The sequence below is a fragment of the Myxocyprinus asiaticus genome, chromosome 33, assembly GCF_019703515.2.
Source record: "Myxocyprinus asiaticus isolate MX2 ecotype Aquarium Trade chromosome 33, UBuf_Myxa_2, whole genome shotgun sequence".
In the NCBI taxonomy this organism is placed as follows: domain Eukaryota; kingdom Metazoa; phylum Chordata; class Actinopteri; order Cypriniformes; family Catostomidae; genus Myxocyprinus; species Myxocyprinus asiaticus.
The window spans coordinates 1,943,777-1,966,427 of NC_059376.1; the positions used below are offsets into that span (position 1 = coordinate 1,943,777).

The following is a 22,651-nucleotide window of genomic DNA, read 5'->3' on the forward strand; positions in this document are numbered from 1 at the left end:
AAAATCAGACAAACACAAATGCACAAGACTTTAATATCTTTAATGAGGGAATGAACTACAATCCCATGAAGCATTGCCAATGACATAATCTAAATAAAACTGATTTAAAGTTGTTGATTATAACTATAGAAACAATATATTTCAAGTTTATTGCAAATTATTCTGAGATTTTCAAATATATAAGTAGTTTGAGGGTGTAGGGAGGCAGACTTGATTGCTGCATTCTGCTTCAGTCATTGTAATGGGAGAATATTGTCGCATTGCTCAATTTCTGTGTACGGTTTATTTAAAAATTGAATAACAGATCGGTTTTGTTATGCTACTAAGTGGGCCAATCTGAAGTTGATTACTGATGTATAAAACAGCAATAAAGTAATTCAGCTCTATAGTTCTTAACTTGTTTTGGATGTGTTGCCTGCATAAAGAAACTATATCATGGTAAATAATTGACCATTTTGATATTTGTCGTAATCGTGCAGCCATAGATCAAACTCTTATTTCAAAAAAGAAAATTCCTGTTTTCCATGAAATATGCCCTTTAAGAGTGAGTGTATAGTGTGTGTGTGTGTGTGTGTGTGTGTGTGTGTGTGTGCCCTGCAGGTGGTTTCATGAGTGTGCTGATGGTTTGGGGAGTGTCTGTAATGTGATTTGGGATGGTGAGATAAGCTTATTTGAGGATCTGTGTTAGTAGAGTTAAATTAAATTACAACTCAATCTCTGCATATGTACCGACTTACTATGGGGTTCCGTTTGTGCCAAAAAAGAGTTGACTGCATTGTACTACATACTTGTTTATGTCTACAGTTATTGCCTACAACCTGACCATCCATCCATCCATCCATCCATCTATCCATCCATCATCATCTACAGTGGTGTGAAAAAGTGTTTGCCCCCTTCCTGATTTCTTATTTTTTTGCATGTTTGTCACACTTAAATGTTTCAGATCATCAAACAAGCTTAAATATTAGTCAAAGATAACACAAGTAAACACAAAATGCAGTTTTTAAATGAAGGTTGTTATTATTAAGGGAAATCAAAATCCAAACCTACATGGCCCTGTGTGAAAAAGTGATTGCCCCCTAAACCTAATAACTGGTTGGGCCACCCTTAGCAGCAACAACTGCAATCTAGCGTTTGCGATAACTTGCAATGAGTCTTTTACAGTGCTGTGGAGGAATTTTGGCCCAATCGTCTTTGCAGAATTGTTGTAATTCAGCCACATTGGAGGGTTTTCGAGCATGAACTGCCTTTTTAAGGTCATGCCACAGCATCTCAATAGGATTCAGGTCAGGACTTTGACTAGGCCACTCCAAAGTCTTCATTTTGTTTTTCTTCAGCCATTCAGAGGTGGACTTGCTGGTGTGTTTTGGATCATTGTCCTGCTGCAGAACCCAAGTTCGCTTCAGCTTGAGGTCACGAACAGATGGCTGGACATTCTCCTTCAGGATTTTTTGGTAGACAGCAGAATTCATGGTTCCATTTATCACAGCAAGTCTTCCAGGTCCTGAAGCAGCAAAACAGCCCCAGACCATCACACTACCACTGTTGGTATGATGTTCTTTTTCTGAAATGCGGTGTTACTTTTACGCCAGATGTAATGGGACACACACCTTCCAAAAAGTTCAACTTTTGTCTCGTCAGTCCACAGAGTATTTTCCCAAAAGTCTTGGGGATCATCAAGATGTTTTCTGGCAAAAATGAGACGAGCCTTAATGTTCTTTTTGCTCAGCAGTGGTTTTCGTCTTGGAACTCTGCCATGCAGGCCATTTTTGCCCAGTCTCTTTCTTATGGTGGAGTCATGAACACTGACCTTAACTGAGGCAAGTGAGGCCTGCAGTTCTTTGGATGTTGTTGTGGGGTCTTTTGTGACTTCTTGGATGAGTCGTCGCTGCGCTCTTGGGGTAATTTTGGTCGGCCGGCCACTCCTGGGAAGGTTCACCACTGTTCCATGTTTTCGCCATTTGTGGATAATGGCTCTCACTGTGGTTCTCTGGAGTTCCAAAGCTTTAGAAATGGCTTCATAACCTTTTCCAGACTGATAGATCTCAATTACTTTCTTTCTCATTTGTTCCTGAATTTCTTTGGATCTCGGCATGATGTCTAGCTTTTGAAGATCTTTTGGTCTACTTCGCTTTGTCAGGCAGGTCCTATTTAAGTGATTTCTTGATTGAGAACAGGTGTGGCAGTAAACAGGCCTGGGTGTGGCTAGAGAAATTGAACTCAGGTGTGATAAACCACAGTTAAGTTATGTTTTAACAGGTGGGGCAAACACTTTTTCACACAGGGCCATGTAGGTTTGGATTTTGTTTTCCCTTAATAATAACAACCTTCATTTAAAAACTGCATTTTGTGTTTACTTGTGTTATCTTTGACTAATATTTAAACTTGTTTGATGATCTGAAACATTTAAGTGTGACAAACATGCAAAAAAATAAGAAATGAGGAAGGGGGCAAACACTTTTTCACACCACTGTATCTGTCTGTCTGTCTGTCAGCTGACCTGTCTTTGTGACACTCTCCACTCACTGCTTGTGACACCAGCTTACTGTCATTTATTTGCTATTCTAATAACTGTATTTCTTCAGTGGTCATTTCTTGCATGGAACACTTGAAATATTTGGATTTATCTGGAAATATTTGGAATGTTTAGTTTCAAGGATGTTAAAACTATAAATTAGCTACAATGTGGCCAGCAGCTCCCATGAGGAAAACATAATATAATATAATATATTTTATATAGTATATAGTCTACAGTGTGTGTTTTGTGCTGTAGATTCAAAAGAACCGGCTCATAAGAGTCATTTGTTTGTGAATCAGACTACACTGGTCTCGCTGTTTGTTTCACACTGCTAATTTGAGAGTATTTCAGTAAGGTGTTGCATCCACATTGGTGGAAGAATGCACGTTTGAGAACTGTCAATAGAACCGGAAGTCCCAAAGATCATTTTGTTCCAGTTTTATTATTTTTTTAAATGGAATTGGTTTCCAACCCTAATAGTGTATTGATGGTTTGTGTGGGTTAGGCTTAGGGGATAGAACATTTCTAATAATGCAAAAGAATATAGTCAATGGAAAGTCTCCTCCACGAATAATTGTATATGTGGACATTGTGTTGTGAGTACTAAGCACTTGCTTTGAGCTAGCAAAACATTTTCTAACTTTGTCCCATGTTTTCAGCCACACGCGTACACTGACAGCATTCTAGAGTGTGTGTTCAAGTGCTGTTTAGCTGAATATAGTGTGTGTTTGAGTGTAGTTGTGTCTGTGCCTACATCAGCAATTAGCACCTCATCTCTGCAGGTTCATTTTGATGTGAGCTGACAAATGTTTTTCACCACCCCACAGTTCACATGCTCTTTTCTCAACACTCATTACAGCACATTATGATATCATATCATTATAATCCTGCTCCTTTCATCTACTGACATTTCATTCAAAAGTACGAGTTGTCAAAAACTTTTACAGTTTGAAAAAAAAAAATATTCCTCATGTTTTCTCTGAGCTGTATTCTGAACTGAACATGCAGTGCATACGGTATATAATAAAGTATGTGAAACTTACAATGTGCAATAATAAATATATCATACAGTAGTGTGTTACATTGTGGTCCTCATCATGTTTCATGTTTATTCATAACATTTATTTGAATTATTATCAAATTAATTAATAAAACAAACAAACAAACAAACAAACAAACAAACAAAAAAACAAATACAAATAGTGGCAGATATTACTTCTGGTTCATTCAACACACTGACAACGTTTTTTTATATTTTTATTTGTCAACAACAGTGAAGACGTGACAAAAAAAATGCATAATGGCGATTATCAAATGGTTTTGATTAAAACATACTGCTGACGAAAAATGATGAGAAAAAATCTAAAAGATATTAACAATACACTAACACTGTTTTATTTATTTATTTATTTATTTATTTTTAAAGAAAGAAAAATCTATATAGTATTAATTCAAATAATATTGACAATAAAGCGAATGAACAGGTGAACTTGAACTTGTTTTGTGAATACGTTGTTTCCTGAAAAACACGCTTTACTTAATACAATATCCTAAACTGTGATTCAATTTATGTGTTTATTTCAGGAGATCAGCTTTAATCAAACATATTAAACATATTCATATTCATCTTTAATATGTCTGATACATTTTTTAATAATTATAAATAGTTTATACTATTTCAATATTTGATGAAAGTTTGGTCTGTTACAGTCTGACACGTTTTTGTCATTTTGTCAACCAAAATGTTATTTTTGTTGACTAAAATGAGTAAAACTGACTAAAATTAATAAATGTTACATGATGAAATGTTGACTATATTTAAAGGACATTTTTGTGAAAAGACTAAAATTATGACTAAAATTAAAAACTGTCCACTGTAGGATACAGTATTCCACACAGTGTGCTCTGTTGTTTAATATTGTAATTCGTCAGGGTATTCTGTACAAATTCAGATGTGAAATGTTTTCACAGTTTACATACTGCTAAAGTAGTTCATTCTGAATGTTATTCTGGACATGCAGTGCGCGTTAAAGAGTGTGTTGTGTGTTTGTTCTACAGCTGTCTCTCTTAAGTAACCTCTCTGTGGCGAACCTGTGGTCACTGAGACTTCCTGCGAACGAACCAGTGCACCACATCATGACCTTTGACCCCAGTGACAAGAACTACCTGTACCTCATGACGACACACCACGTGAGTGAAACCTATTTACAAAATCACTTTCATGATTTACTAAATTCATACATAGGCACAATTTACATTAGCCTACAAAACTCCCTTAAAGCATTTAAGCATGAACTTTTAGATCAAACGCAAACAATGTTCATCCAGCATGCACACTCTATTTTCATCACACACTCTCTCTCTCTCTCTCTCTCTCTCTCACAACGTCATTTTTTGTGTGTGCATTTGGCGTGTGAGGTGATAAGAGACAGTGTTGTGTGAATAATCATATGGGTGAGAACATTGATGGAGGGTGTGAAACTGAACATATGACGGCAGTGTTTTAGTCTGATACACACGAGAACATTCAAGTGTTTGATCATCACATGTGAACGTATGTATTTGTCCCACTTTATATTAGGTGTCTTTAAAGGAATAGTTTTCCCAAAATTCTGCCATTATTTACTCACCCTCACGCCGTTCCAAACCCATACCTTTTCTTTCTTCTTTGAAACACAAGAGGAAATGTTTTAATAAATGTCCCTTTGGCTTAATTCAGTACAATGACAGTACATAGTGACTCACTTCAACACTTCAAAACACAAAAAAGTAACATAAAGGTAGTCCGTGCCACTCGAGCATCATATTCCAAGTCTTTTGAAGGCATACGATCAATTTGTTTTATGAACAGACTGTTATTAAAGTTGTTATTCACTCTCAAATCAAATCATTAATAAAGTCCATATACAACGCTGAAACGTCACAAGATGCACAAGAACCAACCAGGTTTGATGTTATCGACGGAGTCGCCGTATCAGATATCAGCACTGTTTATGGATTCAGATCAGTTATTTGATTTGATTTGAGAGTGAATATCGACTTAAATGTTCATTATACAAAGTTATTGTATGTCATCAGAAGACGTGGTACACTGCCTTTGCATTGAATTCAGCCAAATGTGCATTCATTAAATTATTTTATTTTGTGTTCCACACAATAAAGAATGTCATATGAGTTTGGAACAACATGAGGGTGATTAAAGAAAGTATTCATTTAACTATGTACTTGCATTAAAAAGTTTTTGATACAATGTACTTATTGTGAACATATGTGTTATTCTGTAAAACTCTTGTGAGATTTGCATTTGTTGCTACCGAGGTTGGGGTACAAATAGGGTTAGGGGTAGCTTTAGGGTTGGGGTTGAGTCAACAGTGTAATTACTACTGTGTGATGCTAGGAACAATGTAACAACACAATAAGTGCATTGTATCAAATGTTTTCTTTTTTATGTAAGTACATAGTAGTTAAAGACTCCTTATGTAAAGTGCATGTGTGTATTTTTGAGTAACATTGTGTTTATGATTGTGCAGCTGTTGCGGGTGAAGGTGGCGGCTTGTGCGCAGTACAGCTCCTGCAGTGAATGTCTGAGTGCCAGAGATGCCCACTGCGGTTGGTGTACACTGGAGAGAAGGTAAAAAATCTCATGATACATCCAGCTGATGATCAGATCTGTATGTATTTATAGCTCTTAAATTATCACAATCAGTAAAAAAAAAAAAAAAAAAAAGAAGTGCAGTAAAATTTAAACATTCAATCATGTCCCCTGACCTATCCGTAAATTGTGCCATCAGAACAGCTAAATTGAAAGCATAAAGAAAAATAAAATAAAGAAATAAAACACACTGACTTCTAAAGGCAGTTTTTATAACATTATTCAAGTGATCGTGAAACCAGAAAAAGTATCTGAGAGAATTACTGTATATGACTGTTGTATAACAGTTAGGGCTGTCAATGGATAACAAAATGTATGCAAATAATGTACTTTATTCTAATTAGTTGCATATATAAATATTTGCAGAGAAAGGCCCACAAATATACTGTAAATAATTTAATGTATAATGATTAAATAATTATAAGCAATATACAATATATACTGTATATATAAACAATATACTGCCTTCTAAAGCCACTTTTTTATTGTCTTATCAATGCTTTACTCGTCTGCCAAAATAATGTAATGTACTTTATCTGAATAATTACACACACACACACACACACACACACACACACATATATATATATATATATATATATATATATATATATATATATATATATATATATATATATATTATTACTCAAATAATTAAAGCACGTTAAATTATGTGGCAGACAAGTAAAGCATGGTGTCAAGTTAAACTTAGTTTAAAACAATTTAAAACACTTTTGCATTTAGAGTTGCGCTCTGTCCAGCTGTGTTTAAACACAGTCAGTAAAAGCTTGGGTAATAAATCCTACTTAATGAAATCAACAGCCCTAATAATCATAATAATTTGACATTCAATAAAACTAATGATAATATAGATATTTTATAATAACATAATATTCAAGTGCAGAAGGTTCCAGAATCCAGTGAAAGTGGACTGAGACCCTTTTATAACTAAAGTGGAGCAGAAAGAGATCTGAGTCCATGTGTAACAGGCAGGAACAGTGTGAATGCAAAGAGAAGCAGGTTCTTTTTCACTCAGTTCACTTTTTGGTCCATTTAAAGTGGTCTGAGTTTGCTTCACATCAATGGGACTCAAATTAGTTCAAACTCTAATGGAAATGTCATTTGAATTGCAAAAGCTAATGTATTCTAAAAGAAAATGATCTGATTGCCAATGACATTTTTTGGTTTGACAAAATGCCGGTTTGAAAGAGCTTTTACAGCAGACATTTGAATGTTTTGGAGCTGGATTTCCTGTAGGTTATCTAAGGGTTTTCCTGAATGTGTGGAATTTATAGGAAAAGTTACTGGGTGAAAGGCACAACTGAAAAAGTGTGGAAACTCTACACTGTTTTTTTTTTTTTGTCCATTTATCTGTCTTGTTTTACTGAAACCGCTGATCTCATAATGTTGTTCTCATGATAGTGACTCTTTCAGAGGAAAATGTCAAACTGCACTGAGAAGCTTTTCAGCCCATGTTGTCTCTGTGTGTGTGTGTGTAACCATGTTTATACTTCATTGTGTGGATCAAATGTCCCTACAAGGATAGTAAAACCTGAGAAAACCTACCTTGTGGGGACCAGCCAGCGGTCCCCATGAGGGAAATGGTTTATTAAACATACTAAACTATGTTTTTTTGAAAATGTAAAAATGCAAAAAGTTTTCTGTGAGGGTTTGGTTTAGGGGTAGGGTTAGGTTTAGGGGATAGAAATTATCGTTAGATCTGTATAAAATCCATAAAATGCATGGAAGTCTATGGAGAGTCCCCACAATGATATAAAAACATGGTATGTGTATATGTGTGTGTGTGTGTGTGTGTGTGTGTGTGTGTGTGTGTGTGTGTGTGTTTGTGTGAGTGTGTTTGTGCATGATGACATCCTGGAGTCTTGTCAATTTGTGGGGTGAAGTGTGCGACGTGTGTATTTGTGAGTGTGTTTGAAATATTTAGATAATTTTATAAGTGAGTGTGTGGGGGGCATGAATGGGCATTACCTCATTTGTATTGATTATTCCCCAAAAAGTGGTGTGGGTGTAGAACACAGAAGTGTGTAAATGTGTTATAATGGCTGCTCTGCCCGAGTGAACTCATCATGTTTTTGGCAGTACGTCTAACAGAATTGATCCACTGTTAAACTGAGACCTTTCACATTTTAACTGCAGTTCATGAAAAAGTATCCTTTCATTTGAAATGTCTTTTTCCATAGTCTGCAGTGGCAATGTATAAGCATTTGTCAAAATTACACAAGTAAATCTTACAGGTTTAAACAGAAAAAGAACATGTCTTGTGATTAAAACTATTGTAATGGTTCATTATGCTAACAGGTTATTCAGCGTGTTGTGAGAGGGGTTTTGGGGATCTGCTGTTTCCAGTCAGAGTTGTGTTTTTACTGTGGTGTTGGGCTACATTTAAACTGTTCCTATGGGAGATATTTTTCTGCAATTTGAAATATATAGAAAATTTGTATTTTTTTATTTATTTTTTTTTTTTTTATCAGTTCTATATATGTTTAATTTATGATCTATACACATACAGTGCATACAATTTATGTTACAAAAAATAAAGAATACTTTATTTTAGGCCTATACAATTTCTATCCAACCTAAATGGTACTATGTCCTTCCACACTAATGTTGCCTTCACGTGCTATCGGAAATATCGGAAATAGGAGTTTCTTGCTGGGAAGTTGTGCATAAATGCCCCCTCAAGTCTTAATTACGACAAAAACTCTGAGATAATTTTGAGTTTTCAAGATGGGAGGAGACAAACATTTAACATGGCTTAGAAGAGGACGCTTTCTGTAGTGAATGATCGATTTATCTATTTTTCTAAATGCAGCTACTCTATTCGCATTTGCTGTTTCAGTAAGATACATTTGCGTATATCAGTGATCATTTGATACATATTGTGTATTTTTTACACTGAAAAATATCATGTATTTGACCAAACTTCCATATCTTCACTTCAGCAAGCTGACTAACATGTATAACAGTGTCAAAATAAGTTACTAAAAAACATCCTCAATAATTAACCTGACGGCATGTTTCCTATTCTCTCCAGCAACGAAATACTTGAACACAACATACTCATAATTGCGACTTTAGAAGTGAGAAGTAAGATAATTCTGATAGCACATGAAGGCCACATAATGAACAAGTGAAATGGGGTCAGCAGAAACTGTGGGCAATACAGAAGCAAAAGCAAAAGATCCAGACAACCCCTAAATATTGCAAAACATCTGGAAATTATGACGTTGGATTTGTTGGGCTCAATTATGAACTTGATGGCCCACAAATGAAAGAAAACCTAAAAATTTCGATACAAGGTTCAATGGAATCTATGCACGGAATGTAGACTATGTATTTCCGGTCAAATCTCAGGGGGCTGACAATCTTCCAGTATCGTATCCGGCTAATGCGAAAGTGACAAGAGTTGTAGCAAACTACTATTCTTTCTAAAATAAAGCGATTTATCACAACAAATTTGATTTTATTTAGTAAAAGTATAATTGATCTCAGCAACGAGCTCCAAAAGTGTAAATACATGGCCGAGCACTGCTATACCATTGTGTAAAGCTTCCTTTATGTGCAAAGTATTTACATCTAGTGATTTACAAGTGAGAAATACAGCAACACAAGCGATTCAAGAGCACAAACTATCACCTGAAGTTGATGATGTGAGACAGTTGCTCCTAAGGTTTTAGCGTCAACCGCAGGGCGACGAAACATCACTGAGAACACTACACACAGTACTGATTTTTTGGTAAATTATTATATTTCCCCCTTGTCAAAGCATTAGATAACACACGAGTAAAGCATTACTAAGAAAGAGAAAAAACTGAGGTTGAGGATTTGTATTCATATAATCTGTAATATCACACCACAATATTCATAAATAAAAGTAATGATAAAATAACTCAACTGGTAACACTTTACAATAAGATTTGTTAACATTAGTTAACATGAATTAACAATGAACAATATGTTTCGACAGCATTTATTCATCTTAGTTAATGTTAATTTCAACATACTAATAGATTTAAAAAAATAAAAAGTTAACAATATGTTAACACTATGAACTAACAATGAACAATTCTATTTTTATTAACTAATATTGACAAAGATGAATAAATATTGTAAAAAAAAAAAAGATATTGTTAATTGTTTGATCATAATACCTAATAATACATTAATGCATATTAACGAATGGAACCTTATTGTAAAGTGTTAACACACTATTTAACCTATATTTATTGTGTCAAATTACTGCATCATTGTTAAATGTCCTTTTTTAGCAAATAAAAAAAAAAAAAAAAGGAGAATAAAATGTTCACTTCTCATAATCATTCATTCATCATCAGGGCTCTCTTCAGTTTGGCAGATCCCTGCACACGCACATGACAAATCTCTCAGAAACAGGACACGATTTTTATTAACATAAATTATACTGAAAGTGAAAATTATATTATACTGCATAAATAGAATAAAATAAACTAATTTTGTCCACTATTATCACTATGTTAAAAAATATATGATCGTTCAATCCAGCATTTGCTGTGAAGCTGGAGTATTATCAATTGTCATGTTATATTAATTTATAATATCATGGAGCTATACTTTATCTAGCTAAATGAATCAAAATAAATACATGTGTAATACAGTCGGAAACAGGGACCTTGCTAAGGTGGTCATGCACTGTGGTCGAAATAACTTAACATACACTTAACAAAACCTTCTTCCTTTCACTGGATGTAGCAACAGCTCCGTGTCACAATGTGCGATGGATATTATCCAGTGTAATCTGAAGAAACTTGTGTAAATAATGCGTGTGAAAAGTAATTTCCCCTGAATCGTCTGAGCAACATTCATCAGCGTAGAAAGAAATAGTTTCCGGCGCTGCACCGTAAGTAAGTGTGCCCCCTGAGGCAAAATGTGGAAGTGACTGTGCATAGAGTCCATACAAGTTAAGCTCTCTCTCTGTGTGCGTGTGTGTGTGTGCGTGTATGTGTGTGTGTGTGCGTGCGTGTTTGTGTGTATGTGTGCGCGTGTGTGTGTTTGTGTATGTGTGTATGAGCGTGCGCGTGTTTGTGTGCATGTGTTTATGTTTGTGCATGTGTGTGCGTGTGTGGGCAGGTTTAAGTGGTTTGCCTGTGTGTGTGCATGTGTGTGTGTCTGTGTGTGTGTGTGTGTGCCTGTGTGTGTGCATGTGTGTGCGTGCGTGCATGTGTGTTTGTGTGTGTGAGCGTGTGTGCGCGTGCGAGTGTGTGCGTGCGTGTGTGTGTGAGCGTGTGTGTGAGCATGTGTATGTGCGCATTTGCAGGGGATTTTTCAGTGGTGTCACACTCATTCTGCTCTATTCTTGTCATGATTCTTGACTTAATGGTTCTGGCTGTTCTCTGAGCAACTTTAAAAGTCTGGACACACACACACACACACACACACACACACACACACACACACACACATACACATGCAATAAACAAATACACAACTCTAGGAAAGGTGTGTTTATCTTTTCAAGACTCATAAGTACTCAGAACTATTATCTTTCTCATTGTCTTAATATTCTTCAAATTTCATCTTTAATAAATTGCCGTACTGTGACTCTCACACAACATCCAACCCTCCACGTTTAAGTTATTCCTTGAACTTGAATCATAATTAAACACAAGTAAACAAACATAATATATTACTCACAATGAAGCCACTACACAAGTGTTTCAAAATAATTATTTATTTTAAATAATTTAATATTTTCCACTTGATAAGTGTGTGTGTTCTGGATTGGATTGCGCCTGGCCGACCGCATTGCCTTTTTGAGTATACTTTTCTGACCGTGAGCGAATATGAATGCGTTCGACGCATGCCCACTACAGCTGCTTTGTGATACTCTTTTAGTACAGTCAATGGCCTTTTAGTACAGAAAATCTGGGCCACACAGGCTGTACTGATGACTAAATTTGTGTCACATTTACTGTGCACAGAGCAATCAGCAATGCGGACAACCGAAATATACTCAGGCCTTTATATAATCAACTACATATACAAGCTTGTTTGAGTGTGATCAAATTGTGCAGTAGCTCGACTGATAGATCATTGCACTTGTGATGTAAACGAGCGGGGTACGAGTCCTAAAGAGCATGCGAGTCACACGTGAGCCCAAAGTGTCATAGAAGCAGCACAAAATGATGCAATTGTGTTTTTCATCTCACATTTGCTTTAATGACACTAACGGTTAGGTTTAGGTTTAAGATTTAGGGTAGGGAGGTCAGTTTTGTTGCGTTAAAACTCAATAGTGCATTAATCTTAAAAACCTCATCTGTTTGGGTGAACATTTACCTCGCTTTTAGCGCCACACAGTGGACACTTCACCTCAGAACTGTAGCGATACATGTAATGAACCACTGTCTATGAGATGGCAGCAGCCTTATAGTGATATGTCACCTGGGCTCTGTGTTGCTTTGAAGTGTGTGTCCATATGTTCAGCTGATGTGATGTGTGCTGTGATCTGCAGGTGTTCAATTGAGCAGGATTGCTTCAGCAGATCTCTGTCTCGCTCATGGATCAGCACAGGTGATGGCGCACAGCAGTGTCCTTCAATGACCATCACCCCCTCTGACATCAGCCGCTCCACCAACATCACGGTATTAACACACACACAAAAATCCACTGTACATGATAAATGTCTGAAACAAGTCTTGAAACGACACTGAGAGGCCACTGCAGGACATTTCAGCACAAAACCATTTCACCAGCAATTCAGCTGAAAGGTGCTGTGAGCAATGTCAGACATTTTGTATGATGACTGAGAATGTTACAGACTGGATAGTTTTCTCTTTGGCTAAAAAAGCATGGGCCAGCCCCCTGACTCTCTTTTGCTGTTTTCAGATTGTAGGTCTGTCGCAGAGACAGGTGTGATTTCTCATGACATCTGTAGAGCGCAAAACAGTGCCCGCCCACTTTTTCAGCCATCTTGGTTCCGGAAGTATTTTTCCCATTCATTTCTTTCATAGGGATTTTAGAAAATCCTTCAAAAAAGAGTTGTGCTCCATGAACCAAACCAACCAGCTCTGAAGTGATTCACAACATTACAAACTGTACTTAATGTCATTAATGAGGGAATAAACAACACTCCCATGAAGCACTGTAAATAACGTAATCAAATGAAAAACAATGGAAAAACTTAAAACTATTGATTTAAAGTTGTTGATTATCAGTATAGAAAACATCTTGGTTACTGATGTAACCTCTGTTCCCTGATGGAGGGAACGAGACGTTGTGTCGATGTAGTGACACTAGGGGCTGGATCTTGAGAGCCCCAATCACCTTTGCTTAAAATAGAAAAGGCCAATGAGAATTGGCGAGTGGAATTTGCATGCCATTGTCCGCCCCCGGACATATGGGTATAAAAGGAGATGGTGTGCACCACTCATTCAGATTTATGAGGAGCCGATAGAGAGTCTCAGCCATGTCATTGGCCGGTTCAGCGCCGTGGCAGGAGGGACACAACATCTCGTTCCCTCCATCAGGGAACAGAGGTTACATCAGTAACCAAGACGTTCCCTGTCTGTCACTCACTCGATGTTGTGTCGATGTAGTGACACTAGGGGTTCCTATAGGAAATGGCGCAGGCACTGAACCGTGTCACGAGGTATGGAAGAGTGGACACGGGCAAGCTGCTGCGTGCCTCGTAGCGAGCGCTCACCCACGTCGTGACCTTCCAGCGAGTTAGGTAAGGCATCTCCCTGGCTACCGGCGGTGCTTTTCCTGATTTGCTGTTAAGCAATTTCCTGCCGAGCACTTTCTAGAATAGCGCTGGGAAGTGCTCTTCCATGACCAGGAAGGAGAGCACTACGGAGACCACATCCTACTAAAGGGAGGTTAACATGTAGAGAATACCTCACATGGACTTACCAACAGGGAAGTTCACATATGGAATGATATCAGTGGAGGACCCTATCTACAGAGATGGTATGCAGCCACAGTGTCCGAGGCAGAGAAAGCTCTGGCGAGAGAAAACACAGGGTTCACCAAAGGGGAAACCGAACAGTGGAAACTCATCATACGGGATTACCAAGTGGGAATCACCACGCATGGAGCACTGAGCCCGAGCATACGGGCTCACCTGAAAAGGGGCATAAGAGCACTGGACCTGGTGTCGTTACTCCTCCGCCAATTTTGTCACCGAACAGTTCTTAAGAATTAAAGAGGCGTCCGGGGTTCACCGGAAAAAATGGGAAAGGTACAATGCAAGCGGTACACCCAACCGTCCGCCCGGTCTACCTGCTGTTACCACGTAACACCTGGGTCGAAACCAGGTCTATGCATAGGTTATAAAACCTCGCAAAGGTATTGGGTGTAGCCCAACCAGCAGCTCTGCATATGTCTGCTAGAGAGGTCCCCCTTGCCAGTGCCCAGGAGGATGCAACACCTCTTGTGGGGTGCACTCAGACTCCCAAGGGGCATGGCAAGTCCTGAGATTGGTATGCAAGAGAAATGGCATCCACAATCCAATGGGCTAGCCTCTGCTTGGAGACAGCTTTCCTCTTCTGCTGTCCTCCAAAACAGACAAAGAGCTGCTCTGAGCATCTAAAGCTCTGTGTGCAGTCCAGATAGATTCGCAGGGCACGAACTGGACACAGCAACGACAAGGCCGGGTCTTCCTCCTCTGAAGGGAACGCTTGCAGGTTCACCACCTGGTCCAGAAAAGGAGTGGTGGGAACTTCGGGCACGTAACCAGGCATTCGCTGGTAACAGTGAGCACTTGCAGGTCCCCCACCCTCTTGATGGAAGTGAGCACTACCAGGAGGGCCGTCTTCAGAGACAAAGTACTGAGCTCGGCCTGCTCCAGGGGCTCAAAGGGGGCTCTCTGTAGGGCAGGTAGGACCACGGGGAGATCCCAAGAGGGAATCAGGCACGGACTAGGAGGATTCAACCTCCTCGCACCCTTGAGGAACCTGTTGATCAGGTCACGCTGTCGTGAGGGCCTCCCTTCCAGTGTGTTATGGTAAGCTGCTATGGTAGCCACATACACTTTCAGGGTAGAGGGAGACAGCGTCTCTCCAGCCCTTCCTGAAGGAAAGACAGCACAGACCCGACGGCACATCTCTGTGGGTCTTCCCCACGGGAAGAACACCAGTTCACAAAGAGATGCCACTTCAAGGCATACAGCCACTTCGTAGACCCGCTAGGTCTTCCGCGTCCCATCCAGGAGTCAGACGTGGAGATTCCAGAGGTCTGGCCGTGGGTGCTGGAGCGTGCCCTGGCCCTGAGTGAGAAGGTCCTGCCTCAGGGGAATGCGCCAGGGAGGTGCTACTACCAGGAGCATCAGATCCGAGAATCAAGTCTGGTTGGGCAAGTACGGAACAACGAACAGGACTTGCTGCTCATCCTCCCTGACTTTGCACAGAGTCTGTGCAATGAGGCTCACTGGAGGAGATGTATACTTGCGCGGATGAACTGCCGCTGAGGATGGCATATGTCCCAGGAGCCTCTTAAATTGTTTCACTGGCACCGCTACCTTCTGCCTGAAGGTCTTCAGGCAGGTCATCACTGACTGAGAACGTTTGGTCGTAAGACGTGCCTTGAGAGTGACCGAGTCCAACTCCATACTGAGAAAAGTGATGCTCTGCACAGGGGAGAACTTGCTCTTCTCCCAGTTGACCTGAAGCCCGAGTCGGTTGCTGTGCGCACACAATAGATCTCACGAGTAAGCTAGAATTAGCCAGTCATCGAGATAATTGAGAATGCGAATGCCCTTCTCCCTCAGTGGGGCCAGGGCAGCCTCTGCGACCTTGGTAAAGACGCGAGGGGACAGGGATAGTCTGAAGGGGAGGACCTTGTTCTGGTATGCTCATCCCTCGAAGGCAAACTGAAGGAAGGGTCTGTGTCGAGGAAGGATCGATATGTGAAAGTACACATCCTTCAGGTTGATGGCCGCAAACCAATCCTGATGTCGTACTGACACCAGGATGCGCTTCTGCGTTAACATATTGAACGGAAGCCTGTGTAAGACTTTGTTCAAAGCACGAAGATCCAAGATTGGGTACGACCCTCCCCCTCTCTTGGGCACGATAAAATAAGGGCTGTAAAAGTCTTTGCGCAACTCGGCTACTGGGACGGACTCTATTGCTCCCTTTGCCAGAAGGGTGGCAACCTCCGCCAGGAGGACGGAGACACCTTCGCCCCACACCATAGTGGAGAGGATGCCACCGAACCTGGGTGGGCATCTGGCAAACTGGATCACGTAGTTGAGGTGAATTGTCCTGATGAGCCACAGCGAGGGGCTGGAGTGCGCTAACCAGGCCTCCAGATTCCACGCCAGTGGCACCTAGGGGACGACTGGATTTACTGTACCCGGGCAGGTGGTTCGCGGCAAGGCAGAGCAGGCGCCCCACCTGGAAGACAGCTTCGCATGCCTGCAACGGTGGCTGGTGACTGGGGTGGGCGAGCGACCCCAGAGACCAGCACACTTACCTGTTTGCCGGCTGTCTCTCGACGGAATGAGGACACTGCTGTTTTATCGACAATGTGGGCGCCGAGGCCCAGAGGGCACCCGGCGATATAATACTTATCATGCGCTGGCCCAGGGGCAATGGTGGGGCCAGACTGGTTGGAGTCAGTCGCCTCATCCCTGGGTTGCCCATGCCAGGGCCACCTCGAAGCCTGTCCAGGGTTCTTTGGGGCCAGCTGATGGGCAGGTGGAGCTGACTTCCCGCGGGAGGATCTTCTTCTCTGAGGCCGGCATACGGGCTCCGATGGTACGAGAATCAGACGGGGCATGGGACTTCGGAGGCCTGAAGGCGGCTGAGTTGTGCCACGGCAGGATTAATCGCCTTGGTCTGCTTCCTCACCGTCGAGAACTGATGGGTGAAATCCTCGACGGTGTCACCAAAAAGCCCCCCTTGGGAGATGGGCGCATCAAGAAAGTGGACTTTCTCGGCGTCACGCATCTCTGCAAGGTTGAGCCACAGGTGCTGTTCTTGGACCACAAGAGTGGCCCAGGGCACACGCCGTGACTTTCATTGCCCGTAAGGCGAGGTTGGTCGCAGTACACAGTTCATGCATCAGCCCTGGGTCGGTTCTACCAACGTGCGGATCTTTCAGCGCCTTGGCCTGGTGGACCTGCAAGATGGCCATGGTGTGCAGGGTGGAAATGGCTTGACCCGCGGCCTTGTAAGCCTTCGTCATTAATGAGGAAGAGAAATTACAGGCCTTGGAAGGGAGCCTTGGTTGGTCGTGCCAGGTGGCTGCACCCTGCTGGCATAAATGCAGCACTACGTTGCGCTTTACCTGGGGGAGCTCGACATATCCCTTAGCCGCTCCGCTGTTGAGGGTAGTTAGGATGGACGAGCCCGCGAAGCTTGTATGGCCTTTCACGACTTCGTTAGCTCCTCGTGCACTTCTGGGAAGAAAGGCACCGGGGCAGGGCACGGCCGTGAGTCGCACTCTGAGCCCAGAAACCAATAATCAAGCCATGAACACTCAGGGCAGAGTGGAGGGTTCCACTTCAGCCCGATGTTCGCAGCCACCTGGGCAAACACGGCTGCCATCTCAGTGTCCGCCTCATCCTGTGCTCTACCGCCCATGGGCGGGAGCTCAGAAGATTCGTCTGCTTCCAACAGCAGAAGCCCACCCTCCGATGCTGCGACCGAAAGCTCATCTTCGTCGTGAGCCGCAAACGACACATTAAATCCGTCCTAAAGTGGACCACCTGTATCGTTTGACAGCTCCTCCAGATAGAACAAGCGTGCTGGGGGATGGGAGGTCCGCAGGGGTTGAGCCGGCGAAAATGTTCCCATATTCACATCCAGATCACCCGTGGTGCTTGCCGACCCGGACAGCTGAGCATCAGCCCAGGACGGAGCGGGTTGGGGAGCAGCCGCAGTGGCTCCTTGCTTCATGAAGGAGGATGTGAGCCGTGACAGAAATGTTCTGATGGGCATGTTCTCGCAATGAGAATATAACCCTTCCACGAAAGCTGCCTCGGCGTGCTCGCACCCCAAGCACTTGAGACAGATTTCATGGCTGTCTAGATGGGAGAGATAACAGCCATATTCAGTAGAGCAAATGCGGAAGGACATCTTTAAAAAGACGGCAAGCGTTTGTGCGAGCTCTTTTAGAAGGAAATATACTCTTTTGAATATACTATTTTAGCGCCCACGGACTCAGCCGCCGAAGTGCCCAGGGGAAGCAAAACACTCGACCGTGTGAGGGTGACCACTGATATGCGCAGTAAAATCCAGCAGTGTAAGCGAAAGGTGAGAGTATGAACACAAGCATGCATTCGGCCCCGAAGAAAAAATCTGAATGAGTGGTGCACGACATCTCCTTTTATACCCGTGTGCCGGGGGCGGAGATTGGCATGCAAATTCCACTCGCCAATTCTCATTGGCCTTTTCTATTTTAAGCAAAGGTGATTGGGGCTCTCAAGATCAAGCCCCTAGAGTCACTACATCAACACAACGTCAAGTGAGTGACAGACAGGGAACTACATTTTAAGGTTATAGCAAAATATTCTCCATTTAAATTGTCAAGTCATTTTTATTTGTATAACGCTTTCACAACTCACATCGTTTCAAAGTAGCTTTACAGAAAATCATGCATTAACAAAAAAATGAAACTGTAATAACTATAAAGTCTTAGAGTCATCATTGTGTAGTTTGGTTAAATATGATTGTAAATTGTGTATAAAAATAAATAATTAAAAAATAATTGTATTTAGAAACTCAGTGAGCAAGCTGAAGCAACTGTGGTAAGGAACACAAAACTACATAAGCCTTGGGAGAAACCAGACTCACTGTAGGGGCCAGTTCCCCTCTGACTAAACAACATGAATATAATGCCAATATTAGTTATTTGTGTGCAGTGCAAGTCATGGTTTTAAATGTGTAAATTAAGTAAGTGTTAAGGGTTAATGTTTAACCCTCTGGGGTCTGAGGGTGTTTAGGGCCCTGGAGAAGTTTTGACATGCCTTGACAGTGTGCTTTTTTCAGTTGCTTAAAAACATATTAATGGCTAAAGTCTGATAACACTGTATTCAGCACAAACTGGGCTAAAATAATATGTGAGCAACATGTATGTACATGTTTGTATTTTTGAGAAAATAACGTTTATGAAACGGATTTTGAAAAAACAAAAATGTTAAGTCACTGAAATAAGGCCATATAACATACTAAACATTTGTTCACAAGACTTTTGAGAACTGGTTCTTGTAGCCTAGATTTTTTGCTACAAAATAATGTGAAAACCATCCTGATCACTCATTCATATAAAACAATATAGTAATTTAACTTTTGTAAGACACTTTTAGTGTTAGAAAGGCCATATGCGAGGAGGCATGGATGATCATGAGTATTGAAGTGATTCACACCTGAGGAGACAAAGACCCCTCCCCTGAGAGAGAATGAATGTGAGGAGACTTAATGATTGAATATATTGTTTGTAGCTTATTCACAAGTTAAAAGAAGTAATCTGACTTTACATTTTCTTTACATAAAAACTTTATTTAAAAACTTTAAACCTACACTACTGTTTAAAAGTTTTAGATCGGTAACATTTTTTAATGTTTTCAAAAGAAGTCTCTTCTGCTCACCAAGGCTGCATTTATTTGATCAAAAATACAGTAAAAACAGTGATATTGTGAAATATTTTTAAAATTTTTACAACTCTTCGTCACTATCCAGGACCATCTGAAGAGCTTTCTCACCTGTGTAGCATGACATCTTACAAATGCGCAGGAAAGAGAATGAATCTGATGATGTACTTGATGCTTTTTAAGTCATTGTTGGGGGCGTTTACCATTTGCACTGATCGCCTCAGCACATTACCGTATGAATAGCATTCTCTGCGCGTGGGTGGGATCACATTAGCGATAATTAGCTGAGGCAGGAGAAACGTCATGGTTACTGGCGTAACCTCCGTTCCCTGATGGAGGGAAAGAGACGTTGGTGTCGATGTAGTGACACTAGGGGTCACTCTTGGGAGCCCGAGACACCTCTGGTCTTTGATAAAAGGCCAATGAAAATTGGCGAGTGGTATTTGCATGCCACTCCCCCGAACATACGGGTATAAAAGGAGCTGGTATGCAACCACTCATTCAGGTTTTATGCTGAGGAGCCGATATAAGGTCCGGCCATTTCAGCGGGTAGTTCAGTGTTGTGGCAGGAGGGAACGAGACGTTAGCCATCAGGGAACAGAGGTCACACCAGTAACCATGACGTTCCCTATCTGTCACTCACTTGACATTGGTGTTGATGTAGTGACACAAGGGGTCCCTATACAAAACGCCACAAGGCTGAACTGTGTTACGTGAACTGGCGGTGTGTGGTGGGCAGACTTGCTGTGTGCCTCATAGCCAGCACACCAGGTCGACACGTAACCTCCCCCAACACAGTTATGAGTGTTGAACGGCCCTTTTTGGGGACAAGTCGACTACTCAAAGATAGAGACAGGCTTAACCCAGTCGTGGCCTCTTTTCCCCTTCTCTTTTTTCACTCCCTAAAAAAGAAGGGGGATTATCCGACTGGGCCACCAGGTCCAGTCGGGGGGTGTCCCTCCCAAGGGGAGGACACTGCGGAGACCACACCTCGCCCAAAGAGGGGGGGATATTTAAGTGGAAGAATACGTCACATGGTCTTTCCAACCATGTGGAGAGCCTTCAAGGTAGATCCTGCCCAATGGGGGAGGAGTTACTACAAACATGGAGACTGGGGCAGAGGGGCTCTGCCCAAGGAAGACGCAGTTTGCCAGCAGGGAAACGAATTAGCGGAAGATATAGATCGCATGGGGTTAGCCTTACAGGGAACCGCCATATGCGGAGCACCTACCCCAGAACCGGGCTCTTAGTTAGCGCGTGTACTGGGCCGGCAGTGAGTCTCTCCGAAAACTCGACTGCCACAGGGCTCGGAGGAAGTCAACCAGGAACAAGTTTTGTGAACACTACTGGGAATTAACAGCGCACGTCTTCAGCTCAAAAGGAGGTGGAAGGCGCTATGTGCAAGCGATACACCCGGCCGGCTATCCCGGGCTTATCCGCTTAAGTTGCGTGCCACTACCTGGGATGAAATCGGTTCCACCCGGAGGTTGTAGAATCTTGCAAAGGTGTTGGGTGTTGCCCAGCCCACTGCTCTGCAAATGTCTGTTAGAGAGGCACCTCTGGCCAGGGCCCAAGAAGCTGCTACACCACGGGTAGAATGGCTCGTAGCCCTACCGGGGGCGGCATGTTTTGGGCGAGATATGCCATAGATATGGCATCAACAAGCCAGTGGGCGATCCTCTGCTTGGAGACAGCGCTTCCTTTCCAGCACACCTAACTAAAGCAGCCTAATTGTGTGCTGATGGATAAATTAGGTGTATGCATGGCTAAATAGATGAGTCTTTAGTCTAGACTTAAACTGAGTGAGTGTGTCTGCATCCCAAACAGTGTTAAGGAAACTATTCCATAGTTTAGGAGCCAAATAGGAAAAGGATCTACCTCCTTTTGTGGATTTTGATAGTCTTGGAATTATTAACACGGCAGAATTTTGTGATCGTAATGAACGTGATGGAATATAGCGTGTCAGTTCACTTAAGTACTGTGGAGCTAGATCATTCAAAGCTTTGTACGTAGTTAACAGAATTGTATAATTACTACGAAATTTAACAGGTAGCCAATGTAATGATGATAAAATTGGGCTAATATGATCATATTTCTTGGTTCTAGTCAGCACTCTGGCAGCTGCATTTTTAACCAATTGAAGTTTATTTATAGACCTTGCTGGACATCCTCCCAGTAATGCATTACAATAATCAATTTTCAAATATATATTGTGGCTGTGGTCGCTGCAGAGCTCTTTTGCTGTGTTTTTTCACCATGATTCTCTGATTGGTTGATATTTTTCCTCAGGATTATGGGTCGTGTAGTTCTTCACCAGGAATTCTACCATTAAATAGTTTAAAAAATTATGTTAAAATAACACCAACTGATGGCTGCAACAGAAGCATATACCATCGATTAACAACCTCAAAGCTCATAATAGATCTACATTTACATTTATTCATATTGCAGATGCTTTTATCCAAAGTGACTTACAGTGCAATCAAGGTACACATTTCTTATCAGTTTGTGTGTTCGCTGGGAACCAAACCCGTGACTCTGGGGTTGCAAGTGCCATGTTTGACCAATTGAGCTACAGGAACCCCTAAAGATCTGCTCTTAAATGTTTAGAAGTTAGCATAAAAAATCTATTCACCTATGGAAAAAATGAATAGGATTGATTGTTGCACTCTGACATCTGTCGGGTAATTGGGACATACAGTGCTGTTAAAAAGTATTTGTCCTGATTTCTTCTGTGTTTGTGTGTTTTTCATGCTAACTTGTTTCAAAATTTCAAACAAAATCTAACATAAAACAAAAGGCAATCTGAGTAAACACAAAATACAGTTTTTAAATGATAATGATATTTATTGAAGCAAAAAAGTTATCAATACCAACTGGGCCTGTGTGG

The 22,651-nt window shown here is 41.3% G+C and overlaps 1 protein-coding gene across 1 annotated transcript in view; it reads left to right on the forward strand.

Moving 5' to 3' along the window:
- The window catches only part of LOC127424005 (plexin-D1-like), a 161,607-nt gene that overhangs the window by 19,005 nt on the left and 119,951 nt on the right, over positions 1-22,651 (forward strand). The window contains exons 3-5 of the mRNA XM_051668755.1: positions 4,577-4,708; positions 6,049-6,149; positions 12,679-12,808. Of these exons, the coding sequence (XP_051524715.1) occupies positions 4,577-4,708; positions 6,049-6,149; positions 12,679-12,808 (363 nt within the window). The remainder of the gene's footprint in view (positions 1-4,576; positions 4,709-6,048; positions 6,150-12,678; positions 12,809-22,651) is intronic.